The sequence below is a fragment of the Melospiza georgiana genome, chromosome 6 (genome assembly GCF_028018845.1).
Source record: "Melospiza georgiana isolate bMelGeo1 chromosome 6, bMelGeo1.pri, whole genome shotgun sequence".
Taxonomy (NCBI): Eukaryota; Metazoa; Chordata; class Aves; order Passeriformes; family Passerellidae; genus Melospiza; species Melospiza georgiana.
The window spans coordinates 28,020,357-28,040,689 of NC_080435.1; the positions used below are offsets into that span (position 1 = coordinate 28,020,357).

The 20,333-nt window shown below is 42.8% G+C and overlaps 1 protein-coding gene across 1 annotated transcript in view; it reads right to left on the reverse strand.

The window, feature by feature from the left end:
- The window catches only part of KIAA1549L (KIAA1549 like), a 133,759-nt gene that overhangs the window by 71,529 nt on the left and 41,897 nt on the right, over positions 1-20,333 (reverse strand). Inside the window, exons 2-3 of the mRNA XM_058026707.1 lie at positions 4,537-4,884; positions 1,134-1,748 (exon numbers count right to left, since the gene is read on the reverse strand). Of these exons, the coding sequence (XP_057882690.1) occupies positions 1,134-1,748; positions 4,537-4,884 (963 nt within the window). The remainder of the gene's footprint in view (positions 1-1,133; positions 1,749-4,536; positions 4,885-20,333) is intronic.

A 20,333-nucleotide genomic window follows, 5' to 3' on the forward strand; every position in this document is an offset into this window, starting at 1 on the left:
GCAAGGTCTAACAAATGCAATTTCATTAGCAGCAACAACAAGGCTTTGCCATGTTGCCTCTCCAAGGAGGCATGAGGCCACTCACTGCCTGAGGACAGACTGGCACAGCATTCCCAGGGGACTGAACCAGAGCTGCACAGGCAGGCTTCACATCTTCATGGCCAGTTATATAAAGCAAATCTGCTGCTCCACTGCTGCAATTATTTTCTATTTAGAAAGCATCTCTATGCTTTCTTTAATAAAACTATCACTATCTTCTTATTTTTCTCTTATAATTTTCAGGAAGATCTTTTTAGCTGTGCTTGAGTGCTTTCAATCATATACTGTACACAAGCTACTTTTATCTTTAGAAAGAGCTATTGTACTCATCATGCTACCAATGAGGATATTTAGCAGCTAACAAACACACCTCAGGTCCAAAAGCTGCTTATATCACTGTAGCCTGCATCATGCAAGGTCACAATCTCTTTTCTGCACCTATTCTTTGCTGAGATCTCCCAGACACACACATCTTCTGGTACTGTGCTGCCATAAGGAGTCCATGAGGAGCCTGGGCAAGGTACCTCTCCAGGCCCCTTTAATTCAGAGTTCTTACAGCTAAGGAGAAGATGCCCATGAAAAAGCAGCCAGAGCCAGAAGCAGCACTGTTCACATGGAAAACTCAAAATCCTCCCATTTCAAAGTGTGCAACTCTAAATGCTAAACATAATTTTCAAATGGATCTGTACTGATAGAATAAGGTGTTCATACTAGAAAAGAATTAGGGTTTTGTGGATAAACAGGGCTGAGGACCAAGGCAGGTCACTGCAACTGTCCTCTCCAGCAGCACAGACTCCTCACTGCAAAGCAGGCACCAAACCATCCCAGCTTACAGGGCTGTCCCACCACTGCAGGTGGTCCCACAGTGACCCCTGAATCCACAGCACCTGATCTCACCACTTCATTTGACACACTCATGTCAAAACCCAGCCACAAGCAAAGCCAACACCATTTCCAACTAACAACCCTGCCCGTACCCATCTGATTTGCCAGCACAGCGGATCAATCACTGCTGCCCCACATTCCTGGACACTGGGGTGTGTGTCTCACACCTCACAGACACAAGGGAGCCCTTCAGCAGAGGCTGCACGTACCTGTTTTCACCATCATGTTGGCAGAGAGCCGGCAATCCAGGGAGGGAGCTGCCGTCATGTTAGCGAAAGCAGCGGCTGCCGTGGCGCCGGGAGGAGCAGGGCTGAGTTCCACGGCAGGAGGGGGGAGCCTAGTTGTTTTCGCTGATGCTGTAATAGATGTCAAAGCTGCTGTCATTGTCAGTGGGGATGGGGTTGGCCTTTTGGTGATGTCTGAGCTCGGGAACTTCTGGGTGTCAGTTACTGTTGTTTCTATCTGCCTTGGTACGTGGGCTGTGGGTGCGAGTGTGGAAGCTGTGGCCGTGCTGCTCTTGGGGGTTATGAGCAGAGCTGGAGTGTCCAGAGGTGAGGCAGTCACATTTCTTGTTGCAAAAGGAAAATCTGCCTGTGTTCCTACTGAGCTTGGATCCAGTGCCAGTTTTGTGGCAGTGTTATTTTTTGTTAGTGTCAGGATTGGTGTGCTTAAAGCCATCACGGATGGCAAAGGGGTGTTTTCAGTGCCTAGAGAAAAGAAGGAAGAAGCTGGCACTGGTGAAGCTGGAGATGATTTTCTTGTTAGTGGTTTTGCTTCTGAAGTTTCTACTGTAGGTATTGCACCAGAAGATACTCCAGATAACACTGCAAGAACAGAATGGGTAAAGTTGGTTGTTGGCAAAAAAGGAGACTCTATCTATGTTGGTGATGCATGGACAGAAGTTATGATGACTTGACTGCAGAGCACTGGTGGTAGGGGTTTGCAATGGGATGCCCTTGGTAGCTTTATTAGATATGTTATTTAGATCTAGACTATGACTTGTAGCACTTGTGTCCCACTCCTCCTCACTGAATGTGGCTGGATATTTATCAGCCGTAAAGAAATAACCAGGGGACTCAACTGGTTGTCTGCAAATTCCAGAAAATTCCCAGAACCAGTGTCTTCTCAGATCAAACTATTCAAGAGAGTTGGGAGAGAGTTGAGCCTTCTTAACCAGAAGGCTTGGTGACAGGGAAGGAGGACTAGGCTGGCAGTGTGCTGAGGGTGACACTGCTTCTCTTTGGGGCTGAAGTAGTCAAGCTGCCAGTGAGCTGAAAAACCAACACTGCTGCTGTGCCTGTTTCCATCAGTAATCTTTCCAGCATCATTTGTTTGGGATTCTAGAGAGCTAGGGAGAGCACCTGTAGCATTAACAGGAGGCACATGGAAATGGAGAGGTTCTTTCTCATGTATACTGATAGGAACTTCAACATGGAAGAAATCAGCAATGTTTTCGGCCGTGTTTCCATGCATTTTTTTGCAGAGTGTCAGGCATTGTCAATGCAATAGCGATGGATGAATACTGAACGGGAGATGTTTTCAGCGCAAGAGCATCTACATCAAATTCTGAAAAGTTATTCTTTTCAGGAAAGGGTAAATCTGAAATGTTTTGACTATAGGATGTATATGTATAATTTGCTGAAGGGGTGGAGAAGAGAGGCTGCTGATTTGTATTAATTTTGTTTTGCAGACTTGACACTACTGAGTATGGTGCATAGCACTCATCTTCCATTGGAAAACTACTTGGAGCAACTTCCCTTTTTTCCTTTCAAACTGAAGTTTTTACCGAAGGAATACTAATGCCAGCTGCAGACAGCAACGCTTTATTGGTCCACATAGAAGCTGAAGTTACAACTTCAGGAAGGCTGACAGGATCTAAATTGCTTTCAGAGCCTGCATTCAAAATCCTGGAAGAGCCAGAACTGTGGCTGCCCATCACTGTTGTCAAGGAAACAATGATGGCAGTGTACCCCACGCTGGAGGCATGACAGAGGCCAGTGGCTTTTTAGCAACTGAATGCAAAGCCTGACCAGAGGTTAAATTATTTAAAGTTCTTGGAGATGAATATTCTGCGTGTGGCTTCACATGAGTGGTTATTCCCATACTTCTGTCTTCATTTGTGGTTACATCTGAACTTTCTGCATCTCCAGGTGGAAGATGTGCAGTCACAAAAGCAGTAGTGGCAGAAGTATTTGTGATAGCAGGTTCAGGTTTGGAAAGGCATACAGGGGAAGTAATTAATGGCACTGCAGCTAGATCAAGAGTCATCATGGCCATCTCCAAAACAGTGTCTAGTATCCTTGATCCTGTGAGGAGTGCACAGATTTGGATACCTGGAGAAACTTTGAGAAGCTGAGTTCCATAACACAGAACATCATTAGCATTAAAGTTCACGGACATCTTTGCTGTCACTCCTCTTGTGAAAGGCTGTTGAGCCGTCCTTGCCACAGGAAAGCCACCAGGATTTGGGAGAGCAGGGCCGAAGCAGCTGGGAGTCTCATGCTATTTGCCTGCTAAGTTCCATCAGTCCAATTTCTGCAAAATTCTGATTCAGAGGCAGCAGGAGGAGGGATCTGCAGCCTGTCCTGGTTGGCTGCTGCCACCCTGGGACTGGCTGTGCGTGCTGCCCCAGTAAACACCTCGTTTGTCTCCATTAGCAAGGGAGACCTTGGGCTTGTTGGAGAGGAGTGTGCTGCATTTCTAAAGAGAAAATCTGTTTTGCTTCTAAATTCTCCTACTGGCAGCACTGCACTGCGAGCGTGCTTTGCATCTGGAAAAAGCGATATTGGCAGTAAAAGGGAGGACTCTGTGCTCAGCTAGAGACCTCAGCCGAGCTCTTGAAGGCTGATGACATGAAAGGTGCAGGGTGAGAGGCTGTAGTGGAATTAGTCAGTGCTGTGAAAGACTGAGGGTGACTCATTGGCGGTGTTGGATGTGGAGTACCCGCAGCATGGAAGACTGATGTGGGAACAGCTGCTTTATCCTGAAAAACTGATGATGACAGAAGAGGGGTACCACTGATTGTGCCAGTCAGTGCTGCCCTAAATGTCTACTTCTATCCCAGTAGAAGAGACATTTTACATGCTCTCACCAAGGAACCATGACAAACTTTTAGAAATTACTGTCAGGGAAGACTGATTCTTTTTTACCCAGGAATATCAGAATATACAGATGACAACGAGGTCCTTTCCAAAGGAAACCCTTTTCCCACTAACTCTGTGAAATGCACTGTGGTTGATCCAATTAAAAGCATGGCCCCCATAAACAAGGTGGGACCCTCCTGTGATTCACCACACTGGAATGCACCACGCTTAGAGCACTATTCCTGCTTTCACTAACCTGTGAGCTAGCTGAATCTGTGCTGAAGAAACCTTCAGGATCTGCAGACAAAGGCACTTGGATGGGCAGTACAGCTGGTTTAGAAAAGTTAATGGCATGAGGTGACTGGATTATCAATGAGGAGAATGATGGTGATGGAACAGCGGCAAGCATGTCTGATCCTGATGTGCTTTCTCTGCAAATGGAGGGTGGTTTCTAATGGCACTGGCTGGGATGGCACAGCTGTACCCAAATGTGTCACTGGTGGTGTGGTGGGCAATGTGGCAAACATACCAAGCTGAGGCAAACCTGTTAGAGCAGCTGTGTCATCTGCATCGTGAGGCGACGGCCTCAGCGGCGACTCGGCCGAGACCTCAGCGGGTTCCTGGGGTGCACTGCTCCCACTGCCCTGGTACAGGGAGGGTGACAGGTGCATCTGATCCAAAGTCCTGGCACGGGCGCCAGTCAGCGTTGTTCTGATCATCTGAAGCAAGTCTGCGTTCTCCAAAGTCTGTCCCAGGGAATGATCAGCTATTGAGGGGGTCTTGGTTTCTGTGGAAGGCCATGTTGGTGATAGTATAGATCTCCAGTTAGGAAAAGATCCTGTAGAAGGAGCATCGTTGACATGCTGTTGCCTGACACCTGTAAAATAATAAGGAAAATTAGCATATTCTTCCCCAAAATGAAGAGTTATCTTGTTGCTACAAATCCCAACACAAAATGCATTAAGTTTGGTAAAACAAGTGAATTTTTTTGTTGATGTTTTCAGAGTGCATAAAAATTCAGAGAACATTTACCAAAAAAAAAAAAAAAACCAACAACAAACCACAAACATGAAACCCAGTGAAAGGTTCAACACAACAGATTTTAAACCCCTCAACTTCTTTCATCTGACAGAAGAATAAGGAAAGCTGCCTTAGCCATGCTATTCCAAAATCCTACTTTTACCAGGGAGGTCTCAACATACTAAAAGACACATCCCTGAGCCTGGGACAGTTCTTGAGGTTATCATGAGTCACCCTGTGTCAAAACGCTGTGTGAGAAGATGGGTTTAGAAGCAGTGCAGAAAGGGAATGGGTTTTGACAAGCAAACTTCACTGCCTTGGCATGCAGTCTGACATGGGAATAGAGTCAGCACTGGCTGTGTTCCTGCAGGATGCATCTGGAGGTGCTCATCCTGCCAGCTCTAATAATGTGTGCAATTACAGGCACAAAAGGGAGAAAATAAAACAGGGATGAACAAGAGGAGAGGGGGGAAGATCCAAAACAAAATAGGACATTAAACACTTCTTTTTTTGACATGTGCAGATGCTCAACACATCATTTCAAACACCAGTTTACTCTGCATTCAACACCATAATGTTCCTAGGCTTTGTTTTCTTGAAATGATTACAGTTATCCTGAAATCACAGAATGGGAACACTCACATTTGTACTAATTCAAAGATTAAGATTCACTCAAGGGTAAAATTTAAGGTGGTGGGGTTTCTTTTTCCCTTCCCCCATGTCAAAACAATAGATCAAACCTTAGTCCTAGCCCTTGGTACCATGCCAATCTGTGTCCCCTTGCATAGCCAAGCAGAGGGAAAACATGGAGCTAAATCCTGCCCTCCAGCTGCAGCACATCTGGATCAGACACAGGGGATGCCAACCTCCTCCACAGCCCTGTGAATAACCCAACATAATGGTGTGGAAAAGCAAGCAGAGCAGATCTTGAGACACATAAAATGGGCTGGACACTGGCTCCAGCCACCCAAGAACCCAAGGGTCAGCAGAGCCAACAGCACCAACTGGGATCAGCCCACATGGACAGGAGCCAGCAGCAGGAGATCTTCCAGCACAAGGGAGGAGAATGGGTCATGCTGCACCTATCTGAATCTAAGTTTCTTTCTTTCTACAGTTTTCTTTCCTCATAAGTTTTTACACCACCATCCTCCATATGCACAGGCCACAGTACTTGATTGGAGACCAGCTCCTTCAGGCTCCTGTGTGCATTCCACAGAAATGTGCTGGAATTATGTTCAGCACTTTCTCTCTCTAAAAAAAAAAATAAGAAAACCCAAAACAATGCGAGATCTCCCATTTTATCCCTGTATTTTTATTAAGAGTTTTATTAAGCCATGGTGAAAAACAGCCATTACTATCTCCTTCACTGAGATGCAAGAATAATTATAGTCTCCAGAAGCAACTTGGTTTAGGGAAGCAGCTCCAGGATGGACAACAGAACAGAGCTCTGTCCTCCACACAACCAAAATCCCCAGACCTTCCACTTGACACAGGCTAACTTGTACACAACTGATCTGGAGAAAAGCAAAGGGGGGCAGACATAGGGTTACATATGGAAAGGAGGGATAAGCAGGGGAACAAGGAGCGCAATCCACTTTTATGGAGCTGCTCCAGAAGGTCAGCAGGCTGGACAAGAGGCTGCAGAGTCCACCAGGGAATTTGACCCACCAGGAGAGGTTTGCAGCACAGAAGGGACACTTTTGTACTTGGGCCTTGGCTGCTGATGTGTCCTCAGAGACTGGTGTGGCCTGGTTTCTGATACTCTCCACGCTCCACCCTGTGTTGGAAGGCACATTGTGTTCTAGACTGTGTTTTGGTGGCTTTTCCTTCCTTGTGAGCGTGGCAGACTTTTAACAGAAGGTAAGAAAGAAGATAAGATGAATCTTGCTCAGCTGGAATGGATTCAAACATGTGGAATGGATTGGAATGGATTCAAACATGTGCCTGAAATTAAGAACTAGCTGATGTGCTTTGCAAAACCAGATTTTAGGCAACCTGCAGCTTAAATATCTCTGCTGGTGAAGTCATCATTACCCAACCTGTTGCACCTCTGACTGTCTTGTTTCACCAGAACTGAAAAATGACTGCAAAGCCTTTGTGTGGGATTTCTTATAGCACTTAGTCCTAGAACTAATCTAGCACAAGTCCTAAAGGGGACTTAAGCAAGGCAATGTTTTCTGCTTTTCCAAAACAGCAAAACCTGTCAATCCTCTCACAGACTGCACCATTCTTCACACATTTCTTCACACATTGGTTTAATGAGAATGATTACAAGCAGAGAGACAACATAAACCTGGAAAAAGCATTGAAGTTACCTCATATTGACAAGAAGTGAAGAAAAGTTCAAATATTGCAAAGAAGATAAAACACCAAATAAAAATATCCTCTAGCCACTTCTTTATTCCAGTCCTTCAGTTCTTGTTCCCTCCATTCCCTACCAACTGCCAGCTTCTCTGTTCATGCCCATTAATGAAGTCAAGCTCCAGAGTTACTGAAGCATTAAGAAAATTATACAATATGCTGCAACCTATGAGTGATGCTGGCATTTCACTGCAGCAGATTTTCTTTTATTCTATGCCTATGGAAAGATAATGACTGCCAGCATCTGTTTAAAACTGCCATAAATTCAGCATCCTGGTAGAAACCAGACAGACACAACACATGGAGGTGCAACTGAAGGACGTACTGTGTGCTTGAGAATTGTTAGGATGGCACCAAGCACTACAGCTCCCTACCAAAAACTGTGCAAACCAGGACTGAATCACGGAAAAAAGGGCAGGCAGGAAAACATTGCACTTCTGCATCTATCAACAGCTAAACACACTTGATGAAGGAGGAGACAACCAATTCAAATCAGCAGGAAAGCCACAATGAGAGCTCCCCACAGCATGCACTGTGCATACTGGCACACAGCAGTAGCTGCTCCTCCTGCCTCTAGATTACCTGTTATTCTCTCATATCTCAGCCTACTGATGAACCACTACCTCCAACGGTCCCAAAAATCCATCTAGCAGTAACCTCGTTACAGCAGCCATCACTGATGAGGGACTTTTCCAGTAGCAACAATGAGGAACACTTCCAATATGCCAGAGCAAGAAGTTAAAAATCAGTCCCGTTTGGAGAAAACCATGTTTCCTACATTTATGAGCACTTCTGTGCACACCTCAAGGTGTGATAAGGACCCTCACCTCTCCCCTTTAATAAAGTGAGGGTCCCCATGAGGAAGGTGTGGGATACCATGAGAGCACCCCTCACCTTCTCTTCTCCAAGCTGAGCAAGCCAAGGGACTTCAGCCACTTCCTTCACATCTTGCCCTCAAGGTTTTTCATCACCTTAATCAAGGTCTTTTCCAACCCTCATGATTCTAGGATTCGAGAAGAACAACAAGCCACCTACAAGTATTGCTGAGAGACCCTTTAGCACTTTACCCCACCCTAGCCAGTACCAGATAGGGCTATCCCAGGGCTACACCTGCTCTTTATCTTTAGAACAATGCCGCTAACATACCAAAAAAAGCTTTATTTTTCCTTCTCAAAAGTACAATGCTTCCCACTTATTATTGTTTTACCACAAGAGATTGAGTGCCCAAAGGTCAGATATGACTGGTAGGGGATACAATAAGAAAATTAACAGAATTAACAGAAATTAACAGTAATCTCTGTTACACCAGTGAAAAAATGCACATCCTAATCACAGGGTTCTGCAATTTATTTCCATTGAAGAGCATTGAGCCTACACTATACGATGATAGCACCACTTCAGAGTTTTCCTAATGCTGTCATTTTTTTTCATTAAGAATTTACAAATGGCACAAAAATACAGATTTCGTAAGCCAAAGGATGTGAAATACACTATGAACAAAAATACAAATGCTCAGCAAAGCATTTATAAAAATAGCTATGTAGCATATCAAAATCTTGCTCACTGTACAGAATGGCAAAAACCTATGCCTCCATCATATGTTATCCCAATTTTACATTGATGAGATCATTACATCACAACCTATCTATCCCATACATCTCACTTTGGCATCATTCCACAGGCCTTTGCAGCTTAATTGCACACGTTTTGCAAAACAATTAACTTGTAAGTGTTGCCTAGCCCTGACAACAAGCCAACCCACAAGACACCTGTGCTGAGCCCTGGTTCCCACAGGCCAAGCCATGCCTGCTCCTCTGGTCAGTGTGCTTTGTGCTCATCCTCCAGGAAATCTGCCTGGAGGGCCCACCAGGATCACCCTGGAAGGGAGAACAAAGGTGGTTTCAGCAGCTACCAAACCCACAGCTACTACAGCAAGAAGGGATGGTGGAGAGCCAGAGAAAACTGCAAAAGAGGGAAGGTAAAGAAACCAGAAAACTAAATCCTGTTCTTCACAGGTATCTCATTCATATCCATTTTTTTTCAAGCAGATTCTAGGAAAATTTAAGCAGTTCAACAGACACCTTCTCACATTTGTTTCAGCTGTAACTTTCCCCAGATTAGATCTTGACCTTCCAAACCCAAAATTGTCCTGATGGATGTAAACCCAGATTATTTTACCTACAGCTGAGATTGTTTACATCCTAGCCATTAGAATCCTGGATGCTGAGAATTTTAGAGTTTCTGTGTTGAAAGGCACAGACCCTCAAGAGAACACTGCATTTGATCTGAGACTGTGGAGAAGAATTCCAAAATTGAATTATAGAACTGGGATTGTGGGTGTGGAGTTTGAATAGAAGGGTGTAATGTCACATGGTGGAAAACTCAGAGTTCAAGGTTTTAGACTATGGTAATATACATAAAGCTAAGATGGAGGGTTTAGGGTCAATGGAGGTTTTTATCAGTTTATGTCTACAAGAACCAGACAATAAAAAAGCACCATTACATCCAAACAACACCTTTTTTCCTGTGATCTTAGAAAATTGAAACTGAAAACTATTATTAATTTAGTTTTGACAACCAGGAAAAAATATTTTTTCCTGATACTATCAGAATTCTGTTGGTAAACAGAAATTGAACAGTTTTACCGTGAGGAAAAATCTCTGTGAGGAGGTACCACATTGCACAAGGTTTCCTTCTCAACAAATAAAAGTTTGGACTTTGTAACAAATAATAGAAAAACGTTAGGGCACAATATTTGGTCATTTCAATTGCACTGCCATGTGTTTTTACACATGAAAACCAAAGCAGAAATTTTCTGTTTGGGATGGTGGTGAACTCTCCTTGCCCTCACAATGTAAGTTCCCTTCGGGTCCCAACGCTCCAGCAGCACATCAGGGACAACTTCTTGGCTATCCATTAAAATACAGGGCTGCAAGGAAAATGCCCTTTTTGCCAAGAAAGCTTTTGGCATGGCCTGTCTTGCTGGCTTGCCCAGCCCAAATGTCAGCTGCAGGGATTCAGGAGCTCCACGACTGTCACCAGCCCTGCTCTGGGAAGCCACAGGCTGCTGTGACATGTCCCGAGTGCCAGCCTGGCCTGGGGCTCCAAAATGTCCCTTCTGCCACCTAGGAGGCTCTGCTGGGAGGCTTTAATCTGCTCCAGCAGCAAGAGGGAGGTTTTGAGCAGTGCAATGGATCAGCCAGGGTGAGAAAACCACGCTCTGGTGGCAGTGGGGCCAGCTCTGCCAGCAGTGGTCCCAGCAGCATCATCTGTGGCATTCACTTTTACTGGAAAAATCCTTCATCCAGGATTTTTCTCCTGGGAAGATGAGAAGCCTCAGAGAAAAGGAAAACAATAATTATCTGATTTACTTCTCCTGTGTTTTGCTCCTTTGGAATGTGTTTGGAGATTGTTTACCCACAGGTGATTGTTTCATTGGATTCTGCTGTGATTTGTTTTTACTCTTTGGCCAAACAGTGCCAAGCTGTGTTGGGACACTGGAAAGAGTCACAAGTTTTCATTGTTATCCTTTTAGCCTTCTGTAAGTATCCTCTCTGTATTCTTTAGTATAGTTTACTATGGCATACTTTAATATAATATAGTATCATAAAATAATAAATTAGCCTTCTGAGAACATGGAGTCAGATTCATTATTCCTGCCTTCATCTGGGAGCAACCCAAATACAATAATCATCTGCACATTGGATTCAGAGCAGATGCTCAGCTGGATCCTTAGGTAATGAGAGTGCAAGGGAGGAGGGTTCATCACCACACCACGCCATGGGATAACTGCACAAAGTCACACAGAAACCACAACCTGCAGCAATGGCTTTGAACAATTCAGGCCACATTGTGCCCCAGCCAAATCGCTTGTAGCTATTCCCTTCAGAGCCCTCTGCAATGCATCAAGGTTTTTAAGACATAAATTGTGCTAAATTAAGGAGGAAGAGGCTGAGAAACAGAAAGCCAAGACCACAAGGACTGGATAAAAGAGGGAAGCAGCTGGACTGTAATCAGTCACATACTCTGAGAAGAGCATGCAGAACCCATGGACAAGATGGAGGCTCCAATCAGGAAATGTGTATGCAGCAGTTCTAGAACGTATCAATAGTGCATCATGTAAACAATAAATGGCTTCTGCTTAATCATATTGGCTAGTTGTCCTGATTCCCTGCAAGAACCTGCTCTGAGGGCTCTGCTGAATGTCCCCATGATCATTTCTGCCTGAGCTGATCTGGTTTTTCAAAAGACTGAAGTGAATAAATGATGCATACATTTATGTATTTGTTATTATTTTATGTGTTTGTTATTATTTTAATTAATTTGTAGTGCTTTTTCAGCAACATTTTCAGGATCAATACCTTTGTGAGCCTGGCAGCCTGCTTTAGCATGCTGCTTACCTCTTTATTTGTAAACAGACATTTGCACAAAGCTTTGCAAAGGAATTGTGTTTATTCAGGAAAGTTGCTGTAGACACTGCTAGCATCAGCATTAATGATTTAATGAACAATGTAGCAAAAAAAATTCAAGGTCATTTGGGAGCATACCAACAGCAAAGCTGCCAGTTCTCCTGCTTTTACCTTGAGTTTTACAATATTTGAGAGGCTTTTCACGGGAAAAACAAAAGAAACACCCCAAAAAAAATCTTAAGTAAAACACGCTATATTAGTAGTTGATTTTTCATTCTTTACGTGGAAATTCTGAATTCTTAAAATTGTGGGAGAAAAAAGAAAGCTAAATTGTTTTTAAATGATGTGATTTTTAAGCATATGACATTTTCGCAGGACTGGTTAAAGTTATTTACTTATTTTAAATTTCCAGAGCTATGACAGACTAGAAGGATGGCATCAAATTCTCAAAAAGCATGAGAAGAGTTTTGGGTTGCAAACTCTGATCTTCTTAGGCTCTAGAGTTAGGCAGAGCCTAAGAAGCCAATAATAGTAATAGTAGTACAGCTTTATTATTATATGCAACAAAAATATGTATTTTCTTAACTAGAAGCTACTCCTTTAATAAAGCTTTCAGAATTTAAACTCACCCCCAAAGTCAACACAAAAGGAGACAGCAGAGAGCTCTTCCTAAAAGCCATTTAGATTATTCTCCAAAGGAAAAAAAAATAAAACTATTGTTTGCAGAACTTTCCTAAAGAAACGACAGCACTTCCAAAAGGTTCAACTGTGGGCCAAATTACATAATACAATACATTCTGACATGCTTGTTGAGCAATTGTGAATGTTCCCTTGAGCCAAAAGGCTTTCTGCTCACCAACCCAAGCTCATCTTCAAGGGAACATTTGAGGCCACAGCCCAGGAGCAAAGAAGACCCTCTGGACCAGGAGCAGCTCAGCCAACATCTCCACCCAGAAGGGAGACCCAACCTGGGGCTGCAGGAGGCTAAACCAGGCCACCAACACAAGGATGTGCAGGTACATCCCTACATTCACACGTGTTCCTGATGTGCCTGGGGTGCCACAGCTCAGCAGAGAGGAGGTGACAAACAGGCTGGCAGCACCAGCACCTCCAGCCACTGCTGCTGCTAACTGAGCTCCAGGGTCAGCACCCTCATTCTGATTCATTTCAATTCATTTCAGAGCTCTGGAGTTGCAGTTTGCAGAGGTAACACACATACACAGACACACACACACACACACAAGCTCTGTGAGCTTTTCAGTGCCTATTTCAGGCCAAGATGTGGAGGGCAAGCAGGGAAGCTGTGCCCTGGGGGCAGAGCCTGTTTGGGCTCAGTTGCACTAAGACAACCAGGAGAGAAGTTAATCCTGCCTTAGGAGAGATGCCAGAGGTGCCAAGCTCACAGCATCACCACAAGGACCCAGGTTCCCACCTTGCCTTTTGCTGCTTTCCACTGCCTGTGATGAAGGATAAAGAAATGAAAACCAGGAAAGAAATGTAGGTCAGACACAGAGCTACATTTCTCTGCACAGGGTTCAATATTGCCCCACTGATAATGCTTTCAAAGTACAGAAGTCTGCCCTTAAAAAAGTTAAATATTATATTGAGTTTTAGATTAGAAAGCTTTCAGGTCATACTGAAGAGAGGGTGAGAAAAGAGCAAATGACATATCTATTTTTAAAAAATGCAACAAAATAATCAAATCCAAATTCCATTTTCTCTTCAATATCTGCACCAAATAACCAGTGTTTATCCATCCTGGTATACAATGTGATTTTTGAGCCCAAAAAACTGCAGTCTATTGCACAGGCCCAAAAGGGAGAAAGGTTAAAATACTGAATATATGAATGGCCCAATAGACAAATATTGAGTTGAAATGTTGGGCCATTCTTCTTTGGAGGGGAATCCTCCTTATGACCATGAATGGGACTGCAAACAGAAGATGTTGCTGGAAAACAGTCCACATAAAATGCATGTTTTTTCTTAGATTAGAAAAACTCTATTCTGGAGCAGGATAGACAGCACTGAAGGCAAGGGACAGCACTGAAAGTGGCTTTAAAAGGCTTTGGAATTTTCCTCTCTCCCCACTTAAAAAGGACAGAAACTAGGGAAAAAGTCTTATACACAACACATCATTCTTCCTTACGTATAGACTTTTCAAAAATTACTCATTTTAAAGCAATCCCTTAAAAAAAAAATCTGATTTTATTTTTTTTTTTTAGTTCAATATTGCCCTTTGATTCCTACCTTTTACAAATGTAGCAAAGGCCCAGTCTCAAAAAGGGAAAAACACTCTCATGTGAGAAACTTTCAGCTTCCAGGAAGCAGCCAGAGAACATCCTGAGGTCAAGCCAGGATGACAGGCAGCAATTAAATTCTCCTGAACAACAAATCAACCTGCAACTTTGCTATGACCTGCTCTGGGTGTTCAACACAAAGTGCAATATCCTTTACACATTAATGAACTGTGCATATCAACTAGCTAATTAATTCTTAAGCTCCTTGTCTGTTCTACAGTAAACAGAGACTTGGCTCAGGCTAGAAACTATCATGAAGCTGTTTAAAAGTTATTTCTATTTCCTATGACTTTCACTGTGTACAGTCCATTAGTCTTTATTTTCAGGGTCTTTGCTGCATAAAAGTGTCAATAGCTCAGGTTTTTAACAATATGTTGCCTCATTCCCTTTTCTCACATCTTAGAAACAAATGCAAATATTTATCTCTACTGTCCAAAACAAAAAAATCAACCACACTCATGGACAGAGGACAAGAGGTAAAAGCAGCAAGGGAGAGCCCAGTCACTGGTGGCAAAAATGCTAAAAAACTGCCCAGTCAAATCTCACTTTCCAGTCCAAAATCCAGAAGAAACATGGCACAGATGCAAATATTTGATAATTGCTTTTAAATCTGAAAAATCAGTAGGAACCTTGGCCAACTGTGGGGTTCCCAAAAATGCTGCAGAATTACTTTAGCTCCCAGCCCAGCTGCAGGGATCTCCTCTGGGAGCAATGAACACTCAAACCACCACCAGGACAAGGTGCCTGCACCTGCTCCTCACCTATTTCCTGCAAAAATGATGGATCTGTCTGAATCATTTGGGATTTTAATTCCCAGGTATCCAAGCAGCAAACCCAAAACTCAGGAAGAGCCAAACAGAGGGATAAAGCAGGTGGATGCACTCAAAGGCAGCATCTCTGTGCTTGCATTGGCTGCCTAAGCACAAAAATATCACCACTAAAGGGTGATGTGGTGTGAAAAAGTTGATTCTTCTCCCTGAGATAAAGGCATTAGCATTTTCTGTCAGATCATTAGACAACATCTTCCCTGTGAAATGACAGGAGCCCTAAAAAAACCATTTTAAAAAGCAGGATCTCTGCTACAGGGCCAACAATATTCTACTAATAGCTGAAGTCACTTTTAATTGTAAATGGTTAACCATTATCCAGTGACCAGCTTTCTCAAAAGTCAGACACTGCCTGGAAGAAAGGGCATTATTAGAAAGAAAACATGATGCCATTTCCAGATGGTGAAAAGCACTGCACAAGTTGGTGGGTCTCCTAATTTATATCTCCAAGGTACAGGAGAAAGATTTGAGGCTTTTAAATAGAGAGTGACTAAAAGACTCCCTCTGAAAAGTTCAAAACAAAACCAAATAAGATGCATTTTTCCCTCCACAGTTACATGAGTTTCTTGGCTGCCTTCTGCTGTGCTTGCTTATGGAACTCACATGCTCCATCACACTAAATGGCAAACATGGCTCTGGTAGGACAAAAATCAAAAATCTTCCCCTCAGATCCCCAGCTGAACCCCATCTTTTTAACTTCTAGCTTAACTCAGAACTAAACCCCCAAAAATCCCATCTCTGTGACCCACTTTGGGTACTGCCACGATATTTCTCGTCACTTGATTGCTGCTCTTTTTTGCTAAAGTTTCAGAAGATTCTGTTCTCCAAAAATTTCTGGGAGCTATTTCTAAAAACAGCCTCCAACAAAAGCAGACCCTAATTTCTTCCCAGCCACTCAGTTAATCTTTAGGGACATGCACAGTCACTTCTAACAAAAGGAGAAAGACGATGCCATACTCAGACAGGCTTTTCCTTTGTACACACACTGTGGAAACATTTTGCATTCATGTCAGTATAACTGAATATCTGGATTTTAAAGCCCTCAGCCAAACTAGGATTTTAGGAGCTTTATTGCTACACTGTCAAACACATGCACTATATAGTATTTAAGAAGGTTTTCCATTAATCTGCTCTATGCTGGTATTGTTATTGAAATGAGCTCATTCAAATGAGATCGGGATAACCAGAGGAACTAAAGAATACAGGTTATTTCTTAAAAATTAAAGAGATATATGAAGGAAGAAGGTGCTAAAACTTTCAGGTCATGCAGCCATTTATTACTCATTTTACTCAGTTAAGAGTTTAATCAGTCAAAGGATCAGCATTACAATCCAAGTACCTGATGCTACAAAAAAGCAACCCTGACCATCCAAGACTTTGCTCCAGAAGGTGAAGGCAAAAGCTTCTTCCCACAACTTTCCTGACATGTGACATATTGCACAAACCAGGGCAGAGCATCAGCAAATTTCTCAAGTCAGATTTATGGCACTTCAGGTACCCTTTCAACACATGCTCTTCCTCACTGTCGAGATTTACTGGCCTGGATGTCAGAAAACATCTCGGGAACGGGGAGTGCAAACACAGAGGCGACACACCACACACATGGGAAGAAATTTTCATCCAAAGGTTGCTGCCTTTCTGTCATCAATCAGGACACTGGTGACTTCATGGGTGAGCCATAAACTAAAGCTGTGAGTACAGTAAAGAGTTACAGTGTGGATGCAGGACATGAAAAAATCAGAAGATGCCCATTACAATTTCACCAGCAGGAAAAAAAAAAGTATCTAAATTATTTTTTTCAAATATTTATTTGCCTCAGGTGCATGTACCTGATGATTTTCAAAATTCTCCCAATGAAAGGTGCTTCTTTGCCACCTTTTCCTCCAGGGTCCTCTCCTTCCCTGCAAGCCCCAAGAGGAGCATGAGCTGTGGGACCTGCCCTGCTCCCCAGCAGCTCTCACACCACACCTATTGTAGTTTTCCTGTCCTCCTGGCACTCTCCAAGGGTCCCAGGCAGGAGTTTACAAAGAACTGGAGTTCCCTGGGGCAAAGTTAGCCACAGGGAAAGTCTGGTTTGCACAGTGCCAAAGGCGCTGCCTTGAAAGAGCAAAGCAGCTGAGGGGTGGGGGGGGGAAAGCTGAAAAATCAAGACAGCTTCTGGTTTCACAATTAGCTAAGACCAGATCAGAGCTGAGCAGCAGAAGGAAAGCCCAAAATGCTCCTTTGCAGCTCTGTAACATGGTGAACATCACTCTTCCAAGCTCACCCTGCTGGAGACTCCTCCGGCCCCACAAGGACAGGGACGCAACTTGTCCCTACCTCAATATCTGGGCTCAAAGACAGGTGCTATTCTGAATTACCTTAAACTGGAGCCAAATGATTTCTGCAGGAAAGGGCAGAAATGAGATTGTAAATTATGGTCATAGTCTAGAGATTTGTCTTGTTGGCTTTCCCATTAATTTCTTTTCCATGGTTTTACCAAAAGCAATCTGAATCTTAAGAAAAGACTAACAATTCATTTCATTCTTCACTGGCTGTTGCTTTTTCATTAGCAGGTGGTGCCTAAAAGAGTACAGGGAATGTTACCAGAATTCCAATTAAAAATCAAATAACAGCCATTTCCTACAAAGATTTGTCATCTCAGAAGTTGCCATTTCAAAGTCATAAATATGTTTCAGTCACATCCCCTTCCTGCCAACCACGGGGCACCATATTTCTCAACCAAAAGCTTCTTTTACTGCATCAGTTATTTAAAACTCTGCCTAGAAACATTAAAATGCTGACAATAACAAAAATACATTTTGACAACAGAAGGCAGTATTTTACATGACTTAATAGCATCAATCACAGGACCTCAGTTGGCAGCTATCACAATGAGCCCGCACTGTTATGAAATAAGATGGTTCATTGGCAGTGCAAAATTTAGCTAGAAGCTAAAAAATTAATGCCACGCATTTATCCCCATCACAAAGAAACAATGGATTAGAAAGGGAGCCTGCACTGCAGGGTGAGCCAGGATGGGATTAAACTCTGGCTCCCTGTGTGTGACTTGTTGTGTTCTACCATGAAGGCACAATTCTCTTATCTTCTCAGCAAGGCCTTGCACAGCAGCATTTGCACAAACTGGTTCCTAAACATTTGTTTAGGAGAGATCTCTTTAAATGGAAATACAGTCGGCTTTCTTCTCAGTCACCGAATTATTTTATGGTTTTTTTTTTTAGTTATTTACATAAATACATTCCAGCCTACTGCACACATGGCAAATCTAATCCCCATTTCCCTGAACCCACTGAACCACTTGAGTTTTAGTAAAGCTCATCTTAACTGCAGTCACTTAATCCCATCTCATATCCAAGGAAGGGACTGGAAGTGCTAAAATATCTTGGCTCCTGTTTTTAAAACCTATCCTTTCTAAGAATAAAGGCCCATCTGTTGATCTGGCAGCATTTTGATCCTGCTTTTCACAGCTGCAAACAGCTGCAAGAGCAGCAGGGCAGGGATGAATCACACCTGCTGCTTCAGCACTCAGATCCAGACAGCTCTGGAAAGTTTGGCATAAAATTATGCCAGAAATCAGCAATTGTTTCTATCTTGTTATTATTTTTTACCCTTTTATTTTTTCTCCTTAGTTTTGGTCCCCAGTTTTTCAAGGGACCCAAGGCTATTGAGGAAAGGAAAGCAGAAATGAGATTTCTGGGAAATCACCCAGCAGCACACCCAGACAAAAGAGGTGCAAAAGCAAAGGAAATGGATAATCCTACAAGCAAGTCTTACTTTCTGAATTCCAATGAGAAATAAATTAATTTTCATTGAAATCCCCCCCCCCCCCCCCCCTTTTTACAAGTCTTTTTGTAAGCTATTCTGTTAATTACTTTCATTCTCAGGTAGGAATGAAATGAGATAGGTGAAGAATCAGTAATGAAATGTACTATATACCTGCAAGTAATCTAGCCAGAAAAAAACAATTCCCAATTTAAATCTGATACTCAGTAGATCAAAATTGAGTAGATTACAGGCAACAGGTTAAAATGAGAGACTGCACCTCTGCTGAGGCAAATTCAGGAAATTCAATTTACCAGAATGGATGTAGTACAACAACTGCAACTGTCAGCATCAAAGTCTTTGAAATTTCTTGGCACTATCACATGAAAAAATAAATCTCCAGGAACTTTATTTAATTGTGGATGCCCATTAGTCACGCTGTCACACTGCCCTTGGTACCACACAACATGCCTGGAGGTATTGCATTCCAGTTATCCAAGAACTACCACAGCCAGCTAAGTGAAAACAACATTTGGGAGATAAAAAATATCTGCCAGTGGTTCCCCTCAGCGTGGCAAAGGGCTCCAAGGTTAAAAATATATTGGTATATTTAGTGTTCTGTAAGAGCTCAGGCATCCTGCACTGATTCAGCCTCTGAGCTGACCTGAGCCACGTTTGCTGAGGGGTTTGGAGGAAGAGCCACCAGTGATTTAACTACAAAATCAGTTCTTGCTGGGCCACTGTTTCTCCAGGAAAAAGTGGTCTCTAAGCAGAGACAAATAAATCATGGGGTAAGGTGTCACAGACATCTTTTATGAAAAATCCTTTCCTTAGGAGTTTTCCTCCTGAGAAGCTGAGAGGCCTCAGGAACAAAACGTAAACAATGATTATCTGCTGCTGTGGAATGCAACAGGTGCATCTGTGATTGGCCCATGTTGGATGTTTGTAATTAATGGCCAATCACAGTCAGCTGGCTCGGACTCTCTGGTCAGTCACAAACCTTTGTTATTCATTCCTTTTCTATTCTTAGCCAGCCTTCTGATGAAATCCTTTCTATTCCTTTAGTATAGTTTTAATGTAATATATATAATAAAATAATAAATCAGCCTTCTGAAACATGGAGTCAGATCCTCATCTCTTCCCTCAACCTGAGACCCCTGTGAACACCGTCACAGTAAGGTTTGCACCAATGCTGAGAATAATGTTGCTCCCTGCTTGCAAGAAACAATGCCAAAAACAAAAGCACACCATTTAGCCAAATATCCTTAAGATAATACCACTCCCTTGGAAAAACAGGCAGAGGAAGAATCTGTGTTTAGTGATCAATGACCTGCTGCTTGGCTACAAACTACCTCACAATTTAGCAAGCAGGATTCTCTGCAGACAAGCCATTCCTTTTTTTAAAAAATGAGAAAAGAAACACCATTACAGTTTTAGGTAGATAATTAATAATGTTGCTTTTGATTTTTTATTATATATTGAATAATATAGACAGAGTTGCTTAGGTAAACTGCAATGCAACCTCATCAACATCCAGGTGAGTCAAAGCATCACCAAGAAGTTTCTACCCAAAATATCAAGTATCTTCTTTAACTGAGCACCCAAACATTATTTTCCTGTGGCCTCTGATTTTCCCTTTTTACCTTCCCT